The sequence below is a fragment of the Cololabis saira genome, chromosome 2, assembly GCF_033807715.1.
Source record: "Cololabis saira isolate AMF1-May2022 chromosome 2, fColSai1.1, whole genome shotgun sequence".
Taxonomy (NCBI): domain Eukaryota; kingdom Metazoa; phylum Chordata; class Actinopteri; order Beloniformes; family Belonidae; genus Cololabis; species Cololabis saira.
The window spans coordinates 2330886-2351777 of record NC_084588.1 but is presented as its reverse complement, the minus strand read 5'-3'; the positions used below and the strand labels follow the sequence as shown (position 1 = coordinate 2351777).

Genomic DNA, 20892 nt, shown 5'->3' with positions numbered 1-20892 from the left:
GGATGTTCTCTTCATGTTTGACCAGAGGTGGAGGCTGACAGATGTTCTCTTCATGTTTGACCAGGGGTGGAGGCTGACGGATGTTCTCTTCATGTTTGACCAGAGGTGGAGGCTGACGGATGATCTCTTCATGTTTGACCAGGGGTGGAGGCTGACGGATGTTCTCTTCATGTTTGACGCTAACAGCCTGTCCTAACTGCACGCCAGCATTGCGACTATCACGTCGCACTGCGTGGCAGCTTGATATTGTGATATTTAAAGGTATAGTCTGTGATCGTATTCAAAAACGTTTATTGTTATACTGGGTGAAATGGTCCTTCCATCCTGAGAGTAGCCAGTGAATAATGTGTTCAGAAAAAGGAAAGAAAAAAATCCGACCTCTCTGACAGCTTTAATCCTGTAAAAACTCTGACCAATCTGTTTTTTGCGCACCGAGTGGCACGGATTGGTCAGAGGACCAGATAGCTGGGAGGGAATTTATGAAAATCGTGCACTTGGTGACAAGTTTTTGATATTTGGCATGGTGTTAGTTATGGATATAAGGTTTTCAAAAACCACCACAAACAAATTGGGACGCCCCCTAGTGGCCGGTTTGCAGAAAATTCAAAATGAATCAATAAGCGAGGCGCTAGAGGCAGCATTGTAGCAGCTAAGAGGATTGGCAGGGGGAAAAGAACCAATCAGATGCCTTCATTTTAAGTCCCGCCCACGCCCCCCTCTGTCCCATGCGCGCACTCGTCACGTCGAAAATCTTGCCGGAAACAGCTGACTGTAACGTTAAATTTGTCACGGTCTGAGTTTGAGTGGGTGTGTCTGGCTCCTTCCCACCTACCTGGCAACACCTGCAATCACTCTGGTGCAATCAGGCCCACAGCATTTAAAGGGGACCTATTATGAAAAACAAGTTTTTTCTTGTTTTAACATATATAAAGTGGTCTCCCCTCACCCTGCCAGCACAGGGGAGACAAAATCCCATGAATTTCTGCAAGCTCTCTGACCCCCGCCTTACAGAGTCCCCCAGTGTCACGTGTTTTTTTTTGAGCCGATTAAAATCTGCTCCCGTCGTGACGTCACGACGGGAGCAGATTTCCATAGGTTCAGCCTCCGCTGCTGAAACCACGCCCACAACCAATTCAATTCAATTCAATTCAATTTTATTTATATAGCGTCTAATACAACAGAGTTGTCTCTAGACGCTTTACAGAGACCCATACCCAGAACATGACCCCTGAGCAGTTATTACATAAACAATGGCAGGTAAAAACTCCCCTAGAGGGAGAAAAACCTTAAGCCAAACAGTGGCAAGGAAAAACTCCCCTTTAGGAGGGAAGAAACCTTGAGCAGGACCAGGCTCATAAGGGGGGACCCTCCTGCCGAGGGCCAGACTGGTTGGTCAGGGACGGCAACAGCACAGCAGGCAGGTGGAAGCAGCAACGGGATGACCAGGGGTGGGGACCGCAGGCCAGCACGCAGCTCCCGAAGCTCCGGCCCAATCAGCAAGTCCCAGGTTGGGGTGCAGGGTCAGGAAAAGACTTGTGCTCCGTAATGCAAGCTACAAGCCACCCACGACCACCTGCAGGACAAAAGAGAGAAAAGGGAGGAGAAGGGGGGGCCAGCAACGGGATGACCAGGGGTGGGGACCGCAGGCCAGCACGCAGCTCCCGAAGCTCCGGCCCAATCAGCAAGTCCCAGGTTGGGGTGCAGGGTCGGGGAAAGACTTGTGCTCCGTAATGCAAGCTACAAGCCACCCACGACCACCTGCAGGTTCCGGTGTCCGGCAAAGGATGCTGCAACATGGACAAAAGAGAGAAAAGGGAGGAGAAGGGGGGGCCAGCACAAGAAACTACAGGAGCGACTCTGACACACTAAAGTTTACACTACCTAGAGATTTACCAACACCAGCTAGAGGTTTACTAAACACTAACTATAGGCTTTACTAAACAGAAATGTTTTAAGTTTAGTTTTAAAGGTGGAGGTGGTGTCAGCCTCCTTAACCCAGATTGGAAGTTGGTTCCATAGTAGTGGTGCCTGATAGCAGAACGCCCGCCCTCCAAATCTACATTTAGATACTCTAGGAACTACGAGTAAACCTGCACTCTGAGAACGGAGAGCTCTGACAGGAACATAAGGCACTATCAGGTCTTGCAAATAATGCGGAGCTAAGCCGTTTTGGGCTTTATACGCAAGTAATAAAATTTTAAATTGGATTCGGAATTTTACGGGTAACCAATGGAGCGACGCTAACACTGGAGAGACGTGGTCTCTCCTGCTAATTCCTGTCAGTACTCGTGCTGCTGCATTTTGGATCAGCTGGAGCCTATTCAGCAAATTACTTGGACATCCTGCTAACAACACATTACAGTAATCTAGTCTAGAAGATACAAACGCATGAACTAGTTTTTCTGCATCACTCTGTGAGAGGATTTTCCTAATCTTTGCAATATTACGGAGATGGAAAAAGGCTATTTTACAAACCTGATTGACATATGGTTTAAACGACAAATCCTGATCGAAAATAACACCAAGGTTTCTCACAGTTGCACTGGAAGCCATCGCAACACCATCTAATCCCTTCCTAAGATGCTCTGGACCAAGAATGATAACCTCTGTTTTATCTGAATTTAGAAGCAGGAAATTTCTGGACATCCAGTCCTTGATGTCCCTAAGACAGCTCTCTGGCTCTGGCTGGAGCGGTGCTTTCATTGAGCCAGTCGGACGCGGCGCCGCGGCGGAGCGGATCCGGGTTAAATCATCCAGGTTCCCGGGTGGTTTGGGAGCTGGGTCCTCGGGGGTCCGTCCCAGGTCGGACCAGCTTCACCCTCCGAGATATTCAGCCAAATCTGTCGGTTTGATCCCCGGTAACGGGCGATGCGCCGCGGATGCGCCCCGGAGCGGATCTGTGCCCGCCATGGGGTTAGAGCCTCATTATCATACCCCCCCCTTCCCTTAGAATGGAGCACAGAAAAAGGGGTTACAAGCGGTAAAACTAGTGACAGGGCCCACAGGCCGGATTTCTGATTTATGTAGAAAAAACAAGCTTTAGATTGTTTTTAAGACATTCAAGGCCTGTTTAAAATATACATTAAATGCCATAATAGGTGTCCTTTAAGCCTCAGTCACTCTTCAGTCCATGCCAGATTGTCTTGTGTTCTCCAAGCCTTCAAGCCGTTTATCAAGCCAAGTGAGTTTTTCAAGTTTTTGACCTTTTTGACCTTTTGATCTTTTTCTGCCCCCAGACCACGTTTTTGCCTAGCCCTTGCCGGTACCTCTGCCTTTGCTGACAGCCTTTTTGGACCTTGACCTTTGCCTGCCCCTCGACGGATTTTTGCCTGACCCTTGCCTGCTCAGATTTACTCAAATAAATCTTTTGAACCGTTTTCCCTTTGTCTGCATTTGTGTCCATTCTTTGTGTGCCTGACAAAATTATAATAAAGAAACGTCTATGATATGTGATATAAACCAAATTATATCACATTACCGTTCCCGCTGTAAGTTTAAACCATGGACGTAAACACTGTGGTTCAGTCAGCTGTTCGGTCTCTCTCTACATACCGTGTGTCTGTCCATTGAGCTGTTACGCTGAGAGCGCCCCCTGCAGGTTTGGAGCACTTCCGGTTGTAGTGACCGCCTATGAAGCGTTTTTCTTTTGTGCTTTGCATCGTTTCTCTATTTGCAGCGTTTGATGATGCTGCATTTGTCTTTGTTTTTTGCAGCACGTTTTTTCATTTGCACCACGTTCCTCTTTTTGTACCTCGTTTTGAGTTTGTGAATTTTAATCGTTTCTGTACTTGAAGCCGTTTTCCTTAACTGAGACGCATTAGGCCGTTGCAGTGGCCGACAAGGGCCACCTTGTTGGCCGACAAGGGCCACCTTGTCGGCCACCGTAGATGTCTAATTGTGATATTCCCCCTAAAGGTAAATCACTGCCCAAGGACTAGATGGCCACAGCTCACAGTGACACCTCATGCAAAGCTTGATTGTTTGACACCCAGAGGTGGCAAAACTATCCACCTTATTCCTGGAGGCTCTACTGTAGAAACCGCTGTGGGAGCTACTTCCGGTTAGACGCCGGAAGTTGCGTAACGCCATTGACTAACATGGGCAGCTGAGCATGAACAGCGGTTTATTTTAAAGCAATTTGCTTTCAATCTAGCAGAGAAGTTACGGTTTTGTTTTCTGACATTTAATGTTTAACATGTTTATCAACCGTAGCATTTACTAAAATGTCCTTGCGGAGCTCGGGTACGTCGTTTTGTGGAGGAAAACCTGCATCATACTTTGTGGCTGAGATCCGACAAACCACCGGAGGAGACACGCCGAATCCTCAGAGGAATGACAGGAATGTCATGAAATATCAGGTATGATTTCAGGTTAATGTCATGAAATATCAGGTATGATTTCAGGTTAATGTCATGAAATATCAGGTATGATTTCAGGTTAATGTCATGAGAATATCAGGTATGATTTCAGGTTAATGTTATGAAATATCAGGTATGATTTCAGGTGTATGGAGGACACAGCATTGTAGTATTTGTAATGACAACCTTTAGTATTATTTATTATTATTTTCTGTGCAGTTAAAATACAAAGTGTGTTTATGGCACGGACTGCAGGGCAGCATTAGAATAAAAATACAATAGTTTCACTACAGACATGTTGATAAGAAAAAAGTTTTTTGTTAATTTAATTTTAAATCTTAGCTGTGATCAGTACTCGAGTTGTGAAAAAGAAATAAGGGGGGGTTATCATATGGGGACAGACAATTTGTGCTGATTACAAATAATATATTACAAATAATAGCAGTGACCAAAACACCTGCAGAAATACTGCAGGAATGACATAGCAGCAGTTAAATGCAGCCTTCTGTAAGCTTTAAATATCCACTGGGTTTACATCAAATACATCAAAATACAACAATAAAAAACAGTTTTCTGAACTTATCAATATGACTCTGTCCTTCACAGGATAAGTAAAATGGATCACTGCAAAAACTCACAATCTTAACAAGAATATTTGTCTTATTTCTAGTTAAAATGTCTTATTTTAGTTAAAAAAATCTCATTACACTTAAAACAAGACTCATCACTGGAAAAACAACAATTTTCACCTGTTTCAAGTAGGTTTTCACTTAAAATAAGTAGAAAAATCTGCCAGTGCAACAAGATTTTTTTTCTTGTAAGAAGATAAATCTTGTCCCACTGGCAGATTTTCTTACTTATTTCAAGTGAAAATTTACCTGAAACAGGTGAAAATTGTCAAATTTTTGTGGTGATGACTCTAACCAGAATGTTAAATGTTAATGTTGAAATAGCAGTAAAACCACATTAATTGATGAAATGACATAACGGATGGAAAGGGGGGGTGGCAGTTTACAGGGGGGATGATTTGGACCGTTTTTATTTCAGGGGGGGATGCCATCCCCCTCATCCCCCCTCAACTCCAGTACTGGCTGTGATAATGTACCGGTATTTTCCTAAACTTCTGGAGGGCTTAGGTGATGTGGTTGCAGGTTGGGGGTTGTGGGTCTTCCCCCAGGTACATTTGATGAGGGGGCTGGGGGTGTTAGTGGTTAATAATTGTGTACTGTATTGCTCCCTCAGATGAGCCTGACCAGATGGATCAGAACGAGGAGCTGTGATCAACACCAAAGCTTCCTGTGATGCCCAAACACAGTGGTCAGACCCAGGGATGGAGGACCACACCTATTCTATTATTTACGTGCTGGAGATGAGGTGATGGGTGACTGTGGTTTCACAGTTAGAGACTTGCTGGAGGAGTGTAGGGGGAAGCTAATCATTCCAGCATTCACACGCAAAGGATGCCAGCTGACCAGTGAGGAGGTCACTCACACACGCCGCATTGCTCATGCCCGCATTCATGTTGAATAAGGAACCTGGAGATGTACAAGATTCTTTCTCAAACAGGACCAAATTAACTTTGTGCCCAAAATTGACAAAATGCTCAAGATCTGTGCTGGTTTAGTGAATTAAAGAGCTGAGTTTATTTCAAGTGAAAAGTGAGAAGACATTTAATATTGCACTTAAACATAATTACATATTTCATTCATTTAACATTTTCTGAAAACAATTGAGGTTCAGTTAAACTTACAGTATCTTTAACACATAACTCTCAACAGGTTAAGTGCTGTATGTAGTTTGTAGAGCTGCACTTACATATTTCATTCATTTAACATTTTCTGAAAACAACTGAGGTCCAGCTGCAATTGTTATTTTTTTTGAGGAAATAAAAGTTCAAATAGTCCTCTGACAGTAAACTGAATCTCTCTCACTTAAGACACAAATGTAATGTGCTTTTGTTAAACAATATTTTTGTGTTAAAATGTTTTGATTCATGTCCCTATATTGTATGTCCTAATATGTCAGGAGGGGATCTTTCAGGTTCTGTTTTTAATAAAACTGAAATCAAAAATGAAGTCTGTTGTACTGTTTTCCCCCTAGCTTTATACAGAGGGGCAGAGCTGAATCTTCTTTGTACCAAATTCATCTACAAATGTTGGAAGTATGTGAAAGTTCTGGAGGTGTTTCATGTGTGTATCTGAAGTCTTTGTCAAATGAAATTTGTAACTCCAGGTGCTCAGTTGGTCCAGATAAGCAGCTTGCAGCTCTGCAGCCCCAGGAACATCACTGCCAGCTGGACCTGAAAGAATAAATATAAAAGATGGCTTACAGTTTGTCTTAATGAAGGTTCACAAGTAGCCTACCTGTCACATTAGTTCATAGATTATAAGCAGTACTCGAGTTGTAAAAAAAAAACCAGGGGGGGATGGTGGATTTTATCATATGGGGCATTATTTGTGCTGATTACAAATAATATAATATATTACAAATAATAGCAGTGACCAAAACACCAGAAATACTGCAGGAATGACATAGCAGCAGTTAAATGCAGCCTTCTGTAAGCTTTAAATATCCACTGGGCTTACATCAAATACATCAAAACACAACAATAAAAAACAGTTTTCTGAACTTATCAATATGACTCTGTCCTTCACAGGATAAGTAACATGGATCACTGCAAAAACTCACAATCTTAACAAGAATATTTGTCTTATTTCTATTTAAAATGTCTAATTTTAGTTAAAAAAAATCTCATTACACTTAAAACAAGACTCATCACTGGAAAAAACAACAATTTTCACCTGTTTCAAGTAGATTTTCACTTGAAATAAGTAAAAAAAATCTGCGAGTGGAACAAGATGTTATTGCTTGTAATGAGAAGATAAATCTTGTCCCATTGGCAGATTTTTCTACTTATTTCAGGTGAAAATTGTCAAATGTTATTTTTCTGGTGATGACTCTAAATGTTGAAATAGCAGTAAAACCACATTCATTAATGAAATGACATAAGGGATGGAAAGGGGGGATGATTTGGACCGTTTTTATTTCTCATCTCGAGTACTGATAAGTAACAATATTTACCCACCTGGAGGAGTATCCACTTTGCCCATTGGGAAGAATGAGATACTTCTCATCTTCTAAGCATTTCTTCACTTCTTCAGGTCGTCCTCCCATCCCTCAACAGCAGGAGGCAGCGGTAAGATGATATTGTCCCGTTTGAGCTGTGACAGGTGGTGTTTCCACATGTTTTATATCCCCAACGCTCAGAGAAAGAGGGTTAACGCGTTCACTCAGCATGTAAACAAACGCGGTTCTGGCAGCACCGGAAGGAGCTCCCACAATTCGTGCAAAGCCTCATGGGCCGTAGGAATAAGGTGGATAGATACTTGTGTAAAAATAGTATTTATAATTGTTCTATTTTGTAATTTTTTTAATAAAACAAAGTGTTTGCCACATTCGTTGTCATTATTCATTTAGCATGTAAGAAGGTGAGAAATGTAATAGCTTGTTTATGCTGAAATAGTAAAGGAAAGGCATTTATCGTTTTCTATTTTTTATTCAAATATGACAAAATATAAATAACAATAAATAAACATGAAAATGTGCTGTCAAAAAAGGTCCTGGAAAACTCGACTCCTGCAAATGTGCGTTCCCCAAAGTTTGTGGGGGCGTGGCTTTGGACGGAGCACTGACGGGAGGGGGTGGGGCTTAGATGGGGGGCGGGGCTTAGAGGAAGTGCCACTTTCAAATGTTGCTAGCTCTCCAACATTACAGACTATACCTTTCCATCAAATCATCAAATCATCAAATTCCATCAAATCGAATCAATCAAATCAAACCTTTAAAAGCCTAAAATGCTGAGCCGCTGGTATGTGGCTCCCTTGTTTGTTTCTTGTCGTTCGTCAAACATGAGACGCTCCCTCTGAGAAGACAGTTTTTGTCCCCAAATGGACTTCATGTGATGTTTTTGAAGACAGGCTTGGTCCTGGGAGGTAAATGTTGGGGCCTGTTTTTTGCAGGAGGACACGGAGTGACCCAGTCCATGTGGATTTTCTCTGTTCATCTACAGATTATTTGTATTACCTGCTGCATGTTCCTGTTTGTTTATTAGTAAAATCTCTATAAAATAAAGTAAAAAAAAACCTGAGGTTCAGGTTCTGGTTCAACCTGATCTCACAAAACCCCTCACGACCTCTCACCACTATTTTCCGTGGCACCAACACGGAAATGGTATAATTCCGTGTGTGTACCACGGATATTGTACCTATGTGAAGTCAATGGGATCCGTTGTCGCCTGTCTCCACTTCCTGGTTCAAAATCAATTAAAAATGATATTTTGTGGCTGGACGACGCTCTGGTTAAGGTCTGGTTAGGTTAAGGCACCACTTATGATTGGTTAGAAGTAGGAAACGCTTGTGGTTTTTGCTAAAAATAATAATTTCACATCACTTACGCCACCTCCGTCGTCATGGCGACAGCAAACAACATGGTTAAATAATCGAATTTACGTTAAATACTACAAAACACGGTTAGATACTCGCCGTCAAAATACTGTTAAAAATCATCAAAACACCATTAAAACACTGTTAAAACAGCGTTAAAAACATGTTTTTACAAACTGACAGTAACAAACAGTAACTTGCGCGTCAAAAACTCATAACTTAGCCACTATAATAAAGAATAATATATACATAATAATAATGTAATAATCCGTGTCTATATCACGACCACGGATCCCATTGACTTCACATAGGTACAATATCCGTGGTGCTCACACAGAATTATACCATTTCCGTGTTGGTGCCACGGAAAATAGTGGTGAGAGGTCGTGGGCATTTCACAGATTTTTGTGAGATCAGGTTGTTCTGGTTCCTGCTGGTCTAGTTCTGCTCGGCCCAGACGCAGGTACAGCCGACGGCCACGGAGCGGTACAGGGCCGTGTAGCAGCGGCTGCCGTTCTTCTCCAGGACCAGGATGTTCTGGTAGATGGGGACGGAGTTCAGGTTCTTGACGTCCGTCTGTCCTGAGTCCGGACTAGAGCAGGCCCGGCTGGTACACTCGGCCTCCCAGAGGGTGGACGGGATCCGGGTCTTCACCGTGGTCGATCTGAACAAACACATTTCACAGGTGAATCGGGACACAGGGACGTCAGCTCTTCCAGAACCAATTCAATTCAATTTTCAATTCAATTGTATTTGTACAGCGGTCGGCAACCCAACATGTTGAAAGAGCCATATTGGATCAAAAACACAAAAAACAAATATGTCTGGAGCCACAAAACAGTAAGTTTTGTATCAGCCTTAGAATGAAGACAACACATGCTGCATGTTTCTATATTACTTATAACTGGGGGAAGATTTTTCTTTTTTCATTATGCACTTCGAGAAAAAAGTTGAAATGTCGAGAAAAAAAGTCAAAATGTTGAGAAAAAGTCGAAATTTCAGTAAAAAAGTCGAAATGTCGAGATTAATGTTGAAGTACAATCTAGAGAAAAAAGTCGAAATGTTGAGAAAAATGTTGAAATGTCAAGAAAAAAGTCAAAATTTCGAGAAAAAAGTCGAAATGTTGAGATTAAAAAGGAAAGGAAAAAGGAAGAAAAAGAAAAAAAGTGAAAAAGAAGAAAAAAAGGAAAAAAAGAAGAGAAAAAAAGAAGAAAAAAAGGAAAAAAAAGGTAATTTTTGAAAATGCTCCAGGGAGCCACTAGGGCGGCGCTAAAGAGCTGCATGCGGCTCTAGAGCCGCTGGTTGCTGACCCCTGGTCTAATACAACAAAAGTTGTCTCTAGGATCTTTCCAAAGACCCAGAACATGACCCCCGAGCAATTATTACTTAAACAATGGCAGGTAAAAACTCCCCTAGTGGGAGAAAAACCTGTGAACCAGAGGGTTTATCTGAGCCAGGGGTTTTCAACTCCGGTCCTCGGGCCTCCCTGCCCTGCATGTTTTAGATGTTTCCCTTCATCATCACACCTGATTCTAGTTTATGGTCCTAATTAGCTTGTCATCAAGGCCTGCACAGTTCTGTAGATGACACAGCCACTTGTATCACGGTGTGCTGAAGCAGGGAAACATCTAAAACATGCAGGGCAGGGAGGCCCGAGGACCGGAGTTGAAAACCCCTGATCTGAGCCATTTACTGACCTCCAACTCCACGGAGACAGAGAGGTCCGGTGGATGTTTCCATTCCCTTCAGACCAGGACCGGACCCCTGAGGAGAAGGTCAGCGTGGACCCGCAGACGGGGGGGCGGCCAGGATCAGGAGCTGCTTCCTTAGAGGACGAGCAGTCCAACACTGCACTGAAACAGAGCTGGGGACAGAAGAGCAAAGAGAGCTGAGCCAGAACCAGAATTTAATTTCATTTGAGAACGTCCTCTTTTTAGATTCAAGTGGTGTGGGTTCCTGACTGGGTCACATCCTAACACACTTAAACATGGAGTATAAACAAGAGACACGTCATATGTCATATGACACTAAAGTTGTCCAATAAAATATCTATCTTTGATAAAATCCTCATAAGATCCGAAAATTTAAGACATTTATTCAGTTATCAACCTAAATAAATAAGTCTTCGTTGTCTCAGTGGCTCTTTTTTAAATATGTTCTTATCTGCACCTACTTTGATTGTTTCCCTCTGCTGGAAGTCGCTCTGGATAAAAGCATCTTTAAGCTCGAAATTGTTGCATCTATTTGATGGTATATCATTATTACTTTAAAAAAAAAAAAAACATTCATCAATAACTTAAAAATTCCAGTCCCATAAATTATTCCAATATTGATGCAATTTCCTCTACATTTAGCTTAATCTTCAGTGAAAATGTGTTAGTAACATCTTTGTAAGAGTTATGTCAGATAAAAATAAGGAGATGAAATGTAAATAAAAAGTGAAAAACAGGCAGTGATTCTTCCTTTGACTTTTGTGATTTTACAAAAACACAAAATATATTTCTTATGAATTTAATTTCATCTGTTAAAACAATTCATAATTTTTTTCAATTCTAGACCTGTTAATTCATACAAATGTCAGTTTATATGCAGATGACACTCTGATTTATGTTCCCCATTAGTCTTTGGATTGTTCTGTGCTGTGTGCCCCTGACTGAAAAGGAAGAGGATAACCTGAAAATGATATCAGCATCGAGTCCAAACACCAGACTCTGCGATGGCCCGGAGGTTGCAAAGCTGAAATTAGTGTTTCCTCAATAAAGAAACTATTACCTGCACTGCTCTGCTCTGCTGCTCTATTTCATATTTTAACTTTCAACAAACTTTTCAACAAACGTTTTATGATGCGTGCCTTGTTTATATTCTGCTGTTTGAACGTGCTGACCTGCAGTCCCCCCTCTGATCATCCCACTGCTGCTTCCACCTGTCTATGGATGTCTAGTGTCTAGACCAGGGGTCGGCAACCCACAGCTGTAGAGCCGCATGCGGCTCTTTAGCGCAGCCCTAGTGGCTCCTGGAGCTTTTTCAAAAATGTTTGACCTTTTTTTTCCCTTTTTTTCTTCTTTTTTTCCTGTTTTTCCTTTTTTCTTTTTTTTCCCTTTTTTCTACTTTTGTCCTTTTTTTCTCCTTTTTTCTCTAAATTTTGACTTTTTTCTCTACATTTTTACTTTTTTCTCAACATTTCCACTTTTTTCTCGACATTTCCACTTTTTTCTCAAGATTGTATTTCAACATTAATCTTGACATTTTGACTTTTTTCTCGAAATTTTGACTTTTTTCTCGACATTTTGACTTTTTCTCGAAGTGCATAATGAAACAAAAAATCTTCCTCCTCTAAAATATTATTTTATTTTTCTCCTGCCTGGCCCTAACAATCTTCCATAGATTTGCGTAACAAAGAGTCATGTGGAAAGACATTAGTGTGCTACATTTGCAGCCGAGGACCCATGGCTTACAGTTTAAGAAAACTCAAATATCCTATCTCAAAAAATGTGAATATTCTGGGAATTTGAATCTTAAACTGTAAGCCATAATCAGCAATATTCAAATAATAAATGGCTTGCAATATTTCAGTTGATCTGTAATGAATCCAGAATGTATGACATTTTTGTTTTTTCTAATTGCATTACAGAAAATAAAGGACTTTATCACAATATTCTAATTTTCTGAAACAGTCCTGTACGTCATACTAGTGTGGAAGCTCCAACAGACAGACAGGAATGACTAAAGCTGATCAATGCTCACCAGCAGAATCCCTGGCAGCTTCATGTTGTCGATCGGGTCCGGCTCAGGTCCTTCTGTCAGACCAGCAGGGTTTCTGGAGTCTTTATGGCCCTCAGATCTGCTCTGACATCTGATAGGGAGATTCCTGTTATCTCTGTAGTACATCTGCTTCACTTCCCACTCAGGTGAGGGAGTCTGATCGGCAGTTGATCAGGGGAAGATGAAGTGACATTTTCATCATTGATAAGATCTCTGACACAGAAGCAGAACAACGCTGAAACAATAAGAGCTCCTCAGGAGAGATGACTGAGCTGACTCAGCTGTAAACCTCCTTCTGCAACTCACAACAGGGATTTGGAGCACTTTTAATTTCGTTGTACATGTACATAGTTATAATGACAAACACTCATTGATCATAAATTAAAATGGAAATCACACATTAATTATGTCAAAAAGATGAAAAAATGTCTAGAACCATTGCAATTGTAAATAAATCAAAATAATTTTTAAACTCAAAGTCACTCAACCTCTTGTATTGTTCCCTTGTAGTTCCATACATGTCTTACAGTGTGGAGATGTGGGGAAACACATACAAGACCCATCTAAAACTAATTTTTATATTACACAAACGAATAATACGTGTAATAAAGAGAAAAGCGTTCCATGAGCCCACCAACGCTCTTTTTATAAATTTAAATACTCTCAAATTCTGGGAAATAGCCAAGTTGCAAACCTTATTGGTCCCATTCAAAGCTCACAACAATCTCCTTCCACACAGCATCCAGGAGCTGTTCAGAATCCAGGAAAACAAATATGAACTGAGAAATGCCGGTTGTTCAAAAACCAAAAGGCAAGAACAAAGTCAAAAGAACATTGTATTTCAGTAAATGGTGTAAAACTATGGAATTGTTTTGAAAAGGACAGAATGTGTAGTTCGATCTATACCTTCAAAAGAATGTTTAAAATTAAGACTATCAACGGGTATAAAAAAATACTGTGATAAACTGTACGGGTATATTGTAATTGACACCAAATTAGTGTAACTATTATTACTGGGCTTTTGTTTGGTTCTTTGCACCCCCCATATAATATATGATAGTGTAACAGATGTATTATTGCAGTGTGTGTGTGTGTGTGTGTGTGTATTGATTGTATGATAATATATGGGGCTAGAACAGTCTCATAATTCGCAAATGCACACACCGTTTCACAAATGCACAGAACAATCAGTGACTTGTTCCCCACGTGGGGTGCACTCTTATGATTGGCTGAAACAAAGGAAGATTTCTGGTTGGTTGCAGATCCTTCCGTCTGCAACCAATCAGAAAAAAAAATACAAATACAAAAAAAAACGTATTTGTGGATCGAGTCACGTCAGGGGAGTCTCAAAAGTCACACGCAAATCCAGCGCAGCTCACAGATAAAAAAAAAAACGTTTGTAAATCAGGTTATATTTGTGTGTGCATCAAAAATACATTTGTATATCTTGTCCTACGCACGTGTGAATTGTTCTGTCCATTTGTGAAACTTGTCCTGTGCATTTCCGAAACGTTGTGTGCATTTGCGAATCGGTGTGTGCGTTTGCAAATTATGAGACTGTTCTAACTCCATAATAATAGGGTATGATAATAGGGTATAACCCACAGCGCCACCGAGCGGCCCCAGGGAGAGGAGTCTTGACGGACAAATCTCTCCCCCGCCTGACCGGGCCGTTACCCTGCCCCTCTCACTCCCACGCTGCAGGTTCCGGTGTTGTGCATTCAGAGATGCTCAGATGCATCAGCATCTGGGCGAGTGAAAAAAAAGATACCCCCTGCTATTATCGCTGAATGATGAACACGTTGGGTAATAAGAATGCAAGGCGTGTTATTTGCCACCCCATGCCTGAAGGCGAGTCGGGAGGCGTTATCTGCGTAACATAAGATGCGTCGGCATGTAGAATGACGTATCGTCCCTACATGAGCAGGGTGATATGCACTGTCAGACAGGTGTAGTTTTCAAAACGAGGATGGATGAACATCAGGATGAGCATTTAGCTTTTTGTAAAGACCCAGTTTGTCAAATTCAATTCAATTTTATTTGTATAGCGTCTAATACAACAGATGTTGTCTCTAGACGCTTTCTAGAGACCCAGAACATGAACATAAACCCCCGAGCAATTATTACATAAACAATGGCAGGTAAAAACTCCCATAGTGGGAGGGGGGCGCAGGCAGGCGGAAGCAGCAACGGGATGACCGGGGGTGGGGGGGGGGGGTACCGGGACCGCAGGCCAGCACGCAGCTCCCGAAGCTCCGGCCTGCAAACATGCACAAAAGAGAAAAAAGGCCGAGGAGCTTGTGTATAGAATTAGACTTGACCCACAGTTAAGATGACCCTCTGACGCGGGTTATGGCAGCTCCACATCATATATATATATATATATATATTAGAAACTATTAGAAAATCGAACAAAGGTGTGGGACTCAGAAATCTACATACATTTCCCTGAGCATTACAAGATCTGAACTTGAACTAAATTTAATGGGGTATTCATTTCTTAAAAGGTCTCAAACACGTTGAGTGATGTTTATTGTATACCACCTTCTTGTCTTTTAACAGCTGTCTGTGAACATCTGGGAAGTGAGGAGACCAGATGCTGGAGTTTTAGGAGAGGAACTTTCTCCAATCCTGATTTGGTGCAGGATTCTACCTGTGTCTACATTGCTGGATTTTTCGCTTCATGAAGCTCTAAATATTTTCTGTTGGTGAAAGAACTGGACTGCAGGTAGACCAGTTTACCACCTGGACGCTTCTTCTGTGAAGTCTTGCTGTTGTGATGGATGCAGGATGTGGTTTTCCATTGTCTTTCTGAAATTTTCAAGACATACCTAAAGGAGACACTGACTACGTTTCCATGCAGTCAAAATTTGGGTTATTGCTAATATTCCGGTTACTGAAACATTCAGAATATTCCGTTTACATGGTAATTAATCATTCAGGATATCTGGATCAAACCAGCGACGCACAGACAACATCATGACGCAATTCCCGTCATTTCTGCTTCTTCTTCCTGTATCCAAATTCAAAACAAATGCTGCTTCACGCAACTTTTCACTCTCCTTCTTGTAAATCTTCTATCCCGGTACTTTCTACCGTCTACAAATGCAGAAATGTTCATATCCTTCATTACATTTATGAAGTGATTAGTCTCCTCCTGGTCTTGGTTTCTCCGTGTTTATAAGAACTTCCTGGACTCAAAAGACCAGGATTCCTTGTGAACAGAGCATGTGCAGAAAACAAATTCCTGTTCCATTTGATGGGGATATTCCGTTTGGTGTTTACATGACCCAATATTCGGGTTTTAAAAGGAGTAACCCATGGGTCATATTCGGAATATGAGCAAATTCTGGTTATTCAAAGGGGTTATTGGTGTTTACATGGCCATGCAAATTCAGGTTATTGCCAATATTCGGGTTTTAAAAGGGTTATTGACTGCATGTAAACGCAGTCAATGTGTATGTGCTACCCCGGCGCAAGGAGAAGAGTCGGCGAAGCCTCCACCACCTTCTCTCCTATTGGACACAACTTTCTCTCTTCTCCCTTCTCTCCTATTGGACGTCGTCACAGCGCGGCACGTTGAAATGAAAAAATGTTCAATTCGGGCAGGCAGGCGCGGCGCAAACGCGGTCTGCTCTTGCGCCGCGGTAGCACATACACAATGAACGGGATCACCGGCGACGGTCTGCGCTTTGCGCCCTCTATGTGAAAGGGGATTTATAACCATTGTTGTTTATCCCGGGGTACGGAAGAGGAAACTCCTTTCGCGTTCATTTCTGACCAATGAGGAATGACCAATGATCATTCTCATGGCATTTGTTAACAGCTTTGAACCGCTACAGACGGTTGCCTTGTGAACACAAACACCACAAACGAAAAACGAAACAACTGTATAGATTTAGCCCCTGAATCGGAACAAATCAAACGCGCCACAGGTCTGAAAGCAGCCTTAGTTTGTTGGACCAACAGGGTGTTTATATTTATTGTTGCATTGTATACTCTGTTTTTCTGTCTTTCTCTTTTGAATGTCAGAATCAGAATCAGAATCAGAAAAGGGTTTATTGCCAAGTTTGTTGAACACACACAAGGAATTTGTTGTGGTTATTGGTGCAATACAATAAAAATATAAAAACAAATATATAAGAGATAAAATAAAATGTATAAATAGAAATGTACAATATGGGGTTTTTAAAGTGCCGGATATGAGTCTGTACAAAAGTTACGGGATTGGAATCTTTACGTTAATGTAACGTAGAGTTGGGTGGGGGGGCAGTCCGTGGTAGACGGGGAGAGGGGGGACCGGGGCCTTGTTGATGATGAGCTGCAGACGGGAAAAAACTGTTCTTGTGGCGTGAGGTTTTGGTCCTGATGGACCGCAGCCTCCTGCCAGAGGGAGCAATCAATCAATCAATCAATCAATCAATCAATCAATCAATCAATCAATCAATCAATCAATCAATCAATCAATCAATCAATTAGTCATGCCCTGCAATTTTGCAATGTCCTAGAATTCCAATTCTTTATTCGGGGACCTTAAGCAGATATGAGATTAAAATGCGATTAATTCGATGAATTAATTATAAATCGTGTAATTGATTAGATTAATTGTTTTAATTCATGATCATGTTCATGATCTCCAATACAGAAAATCCAGTTTTTTCATTTTCTAAAGCTTCTGTTAAACAACACTCCAAAGAAATGTCTGGTTTTCATTTGTCAGTGGTTGGTAAATGATTATTTATTAATTTTGTCAGTTTTATATAATTTCAGATATCTTCCTTTTATTTAATGGAACAGTACTAACAAATGTGTCCATAAGTGTAAACTGATACTTTAGATCCATGACTGTCCTTGACTTAAATTCACTGGGGGCCAACTAATTAATCAACCTTACTTACTTGTATATCATCAATGATAATGACAAGAATGAAAAATGTGACAGAAATACATTTTTTGAATAGTGCACATTTGTATTGTTTCAGAATAAAATATAAACTCCATGGTTACAGAACCAATTATTTCCATCCGTGCACCTTAGTAGCACATTTTCTAAATTTCTTGCAAATGAATCCTATAACTTGGCATTCGTACCTTGACAGTTAAGTCTAACTGGATACAGCTTTGATTTTATTTTTTTGTTTTTATTTTATTTTTTGCCTTTCGTTTCAACCACTAGCCACGTTTCAACTGTACTTTTGCACAAAATACTGTATAATCAAATATCTGAATATGTGATAAAGGTGACTGGCTACATCACATCCAGCTGCCAGAAACAAAAAATAAGTGCATTATTGAATCGCCTTAAAAACAACCTCATGGAAGCGTAAAAAGGTGTAATATTCTGTCAATATTCTGGAGTTTTTTCAAATGAGTGCTGTTTCCATTACAGCATTTCTTTATAGTTCATGGATATTAAGAACGACAGCAGTGCATGGTACACTTTTCTTCCAAACAACGTCTGGAATACTGGTTTGGAGCATAAATTAGAGCGTCATCTACATATAAACTTTAAAAGCAAACTTTTAAACTTTCCAGTCACAGTAAAACCAGTCCTATAAAAGACAAACCACCAAGAGGAATTTCCCTTTATGGGGAGTGTCAGATTTTCTTTTTTCTTATCTTTTAATCTATTTATTTTAGTTTTTGCAAAACGGTAACCAACACATAATCACTAAAGCCTTGTATATAAGTTAGTTCATGGATATTAAGAACAACAGCAGTACATGGTACACTTTTCTTCCAAACAACGTCTGGAATACTGGTTTGGAACATAAATTAGTGTCATCTACATATAAACTTTAAAAGCAAACTTATTTGGTTTTGCACAAATGTAGGGGTGATGGAAAAGTGCCTACTGTCATTGGAAATTCAGCTTTGAATCACAAATTGTTACAATACAAAGTTGGTCGGCCTTCGGGGGCCCCCTTATAACTCTGGGCCCCAAGCATTTGACTGTTGATTATGCTGGGAGTGACCCCCTGCAATGGCTTTGCATGCCACCTGGGGGCACAGTAATGGACTGGGAATAAATCACAGGTTTGTAATAAACCTTACTTTATTTTAAGTCTTTGCTGTTTTATCATCCATCCATCCATCGTCCGCCGCTTATCTGTTCCAGGGTCGCAGGGGCAGCAGCCTCAGCAGGGATGCCCAGACTTCCTTCACCCCAGACACTTCCTCCAGCTCTTCCTCCAGCTCTTCCGATGGGAGTCCGAGGCGTTCCCAGGCCAGCCGAGAGACTTGGGGTGCGTCCCAATACTCCCCCTCGCCCTCCTTTTCTTCACTAACCCTAACTTTTGCGCGTTCCTGTGAAGGTAGTGGTGTCCCAATTCCTCTTTTCACCAAGGGGGAGGGGGCATAACGAGGGCTAGGGGCTGAGAATAGCCCCTTCAAATCGAGGGATTTCAGATGCTGACTTGGCGAGCGAGGGGGTATGAAAATCTCCCAGAATGCTTTTCGTCGTCATTTGCGGACTGAATCAAAAAAAAAAACATGGAGGACATTTCTTGTTTTTTTGGGAATAAAATCAATATTTTGAGTTAGTTTCTGCATAAAAATGCGTTTTGATTACATTTCCTTTTGCAAACCGATATTTTACTTTCATAATATTCACTCAGTGAATGTACATAATCCCTATTTTGTCCGTTGTTCGCTAAGATCGCGCCGGAATATGGTTACGTAACCTACGTAAGCGACGCCGTAGGTTACGTAAGCTACGCCGTAGGTTACGTAAGCGACGCCGTAGGTTACGTAAGCTACGCCGTAGGCTGCGTCTATTTAAAGCTCGCCGACCGAGGAAAAGGAAAAAGGAAAAGTTTTTTTTGAGTCAAATGGCGACCCGCAAAGAGCAGGAGGATATTGAAAAGAAAACGCACAAATGTAAGTATAATGTCCCATGGAATTTAAAAAAAAAGTTTTGTAATCACAGTGCTTTTGTATTTTTGTATGAACAGTACATAGAAATCCAGGGTAGATAACGTTGCCGTGTCCTGTTAACTACTCGTTAACTCCCATATTTTCTACAAATGTGTTGTATATTTCACATTACTATAAGGCAGCAACGTTATTTGGGGGGGTTACGAAGTAATAACGTTGCTTGCTGCCTTGTTATCATAGTTCAAACGTTTTTTTTTTTCGTTTTTTTTTTTTACGAGGACGTTTGTGCATTGCAGTAATCACATTTCATTCCAGGGACTCCGGATCAGGTCCGACACCTAATAAGCTTTAGAACTACCAACGAGGATTATTTTACTAAGAAGAAATATGCTGCTAAACCGCTGTGGGAGTGAGTGATCTAGCTATCTGCTTGCAGAATATCTGTGATGGGGTCCTTAACCATGGTATAACTACTATTCACCACTGAAAATCTTTAAAAAAAATATAAGGTAAGCAATGGTTATGGTAATATTATCTGCTGAAGAGATGATGCTTAACAAAAAAAAATACATGTAAAGTATTTATCAATAATCTTCTGTAAATTTTGTGTGTGTGTGTGTGTGTGTGTGTGTGTGTGTGTGTGTGTGTGTGTGTGTGTGTGTGTGTGTGCGTGCGGGCTCCGAGACAGACAGTGGAGAGGCCACAGCAGCCCCATGGCCTTTCTACAAAGAGATGCATGAGGTTTTGGGGTCCAGACCTTCAATCCAGCATCCATGTTTGTTGGCGTCTTATGAAGATCCCACGCAAATACTCATGGTAAGTTTAGCAGTAAAAAAGCACAATCTTATTCCCCAGTCCTTCTTCCTATAGCTAGCTTGTGCTACGACCGGTGGTTCTCTAACTGTTATTTTCTTTTCAGAACATAATCGACCCTCCATCCTCACCGGTGTCCTCTCTGACAAATTCAGAGGAAAGCACAGAGGTCATTTTGTGATAATGAACCTGGTATGATGTTGTGGGTGTGTATGATAGTCCAGTCATGTGTGTAATCAACATGTGTATCCATCTTTTTTTTATCTCAGAACACTTTGGAAGACGCCAGCACATCGGCCTCAAGCTCTGCCTCACCAGCTGGAAGAGGAAGCTGGAAGCTTCAGGCATCAGGTCCACTTTCCCCCCGATCCCCAAAAAAAAGAAACTCTCTATGCAGGACTTCCTTCAAGCTGAGGCCGCCAAAGAAGACAGAAGATGTCAAAAGAATGAAGAACACATGGACAGGTTCCTGAACCTTTTAGAGAAAATGGTGGACTAGACACCTCATCAGCAGTAGCAGCACATACACTGCAATTTTTTTTTTTTGTAAATATTTCTGTGCAAATTTTTTTATATGGAACAGCACCTTTCTTTGTTTTGCGTGCAATGTTTACTTTTTTCTTTTTAAAAATTGTATTTGA

At 41.2% G+C, this 20892-nt stretch overlaps 1 protein-coding gene and 1 long non-coding RNA gene across 2 annotated transcripts; one reads left to right on the top strand and one right to left on the bottom strand.

Moving 5' to 3' along the window:
• Positions 1-9238: 9238 nt before the first annotated feature.
• On the bottom strand, positions 9239-12688 carry il17a/f2 (interleukin 17a/f2). Its single transcript, XM_061707790.1, has 3 exons — positions 12545-12688; positions 10498-10664; positions 9239-9464 (listed from the first exon to the last, which is right to left on the bottom strand). The coding sequence occupies exons 1-3, from the start codon at positions 12686-12688 to the stop codon at positions 9239-9241; spliced, it is 537 nt and encodes a 178-aa protein (XP_061563774.1).
• A 7520-nt stretch (positions 12689-20208) lies between these two features.
• Positions 20209-20676, top strand: LOC133419137 (uncharacterized). The gene is made up of 3 exons (XR_009770496.1): positions 20209-20254; positions 20358-20420; positions 20521-20676. It is a non-coding gene; the product is annotated as an uncharacterized LOC133419137 (long non-coding RNA).
• The last annotated feature ends 216 nt before the right edge of the window (positions 20677-20892 follow it).

Excerpts from the sequence above, each read along its gene's own strand:
- il17a/f2 (XM_061707790.1), bottom strand. The coding sequence starts at position 12,688 with ATGTACTACAGAGATAACAGGAATCTCCCTATCAGATGTCAGAGCAGA. Across the intron at positions 10,665-12,544 it reads AGCTGCCAGGGATTCTGCTG|CTCTGTTTCAGTGCAGTGTT; the intron begins GTGAGCATTGAT and ends TTCTGTCCCCAG. Across the intron at positions 9,465-10,497 it reads CTGTCTCCGTGGAGTTGGAG|ATCGACCACGGTGAAGACCC; the intron begins GTCAGTAAATGG and ends GTGTTTGTTCAG.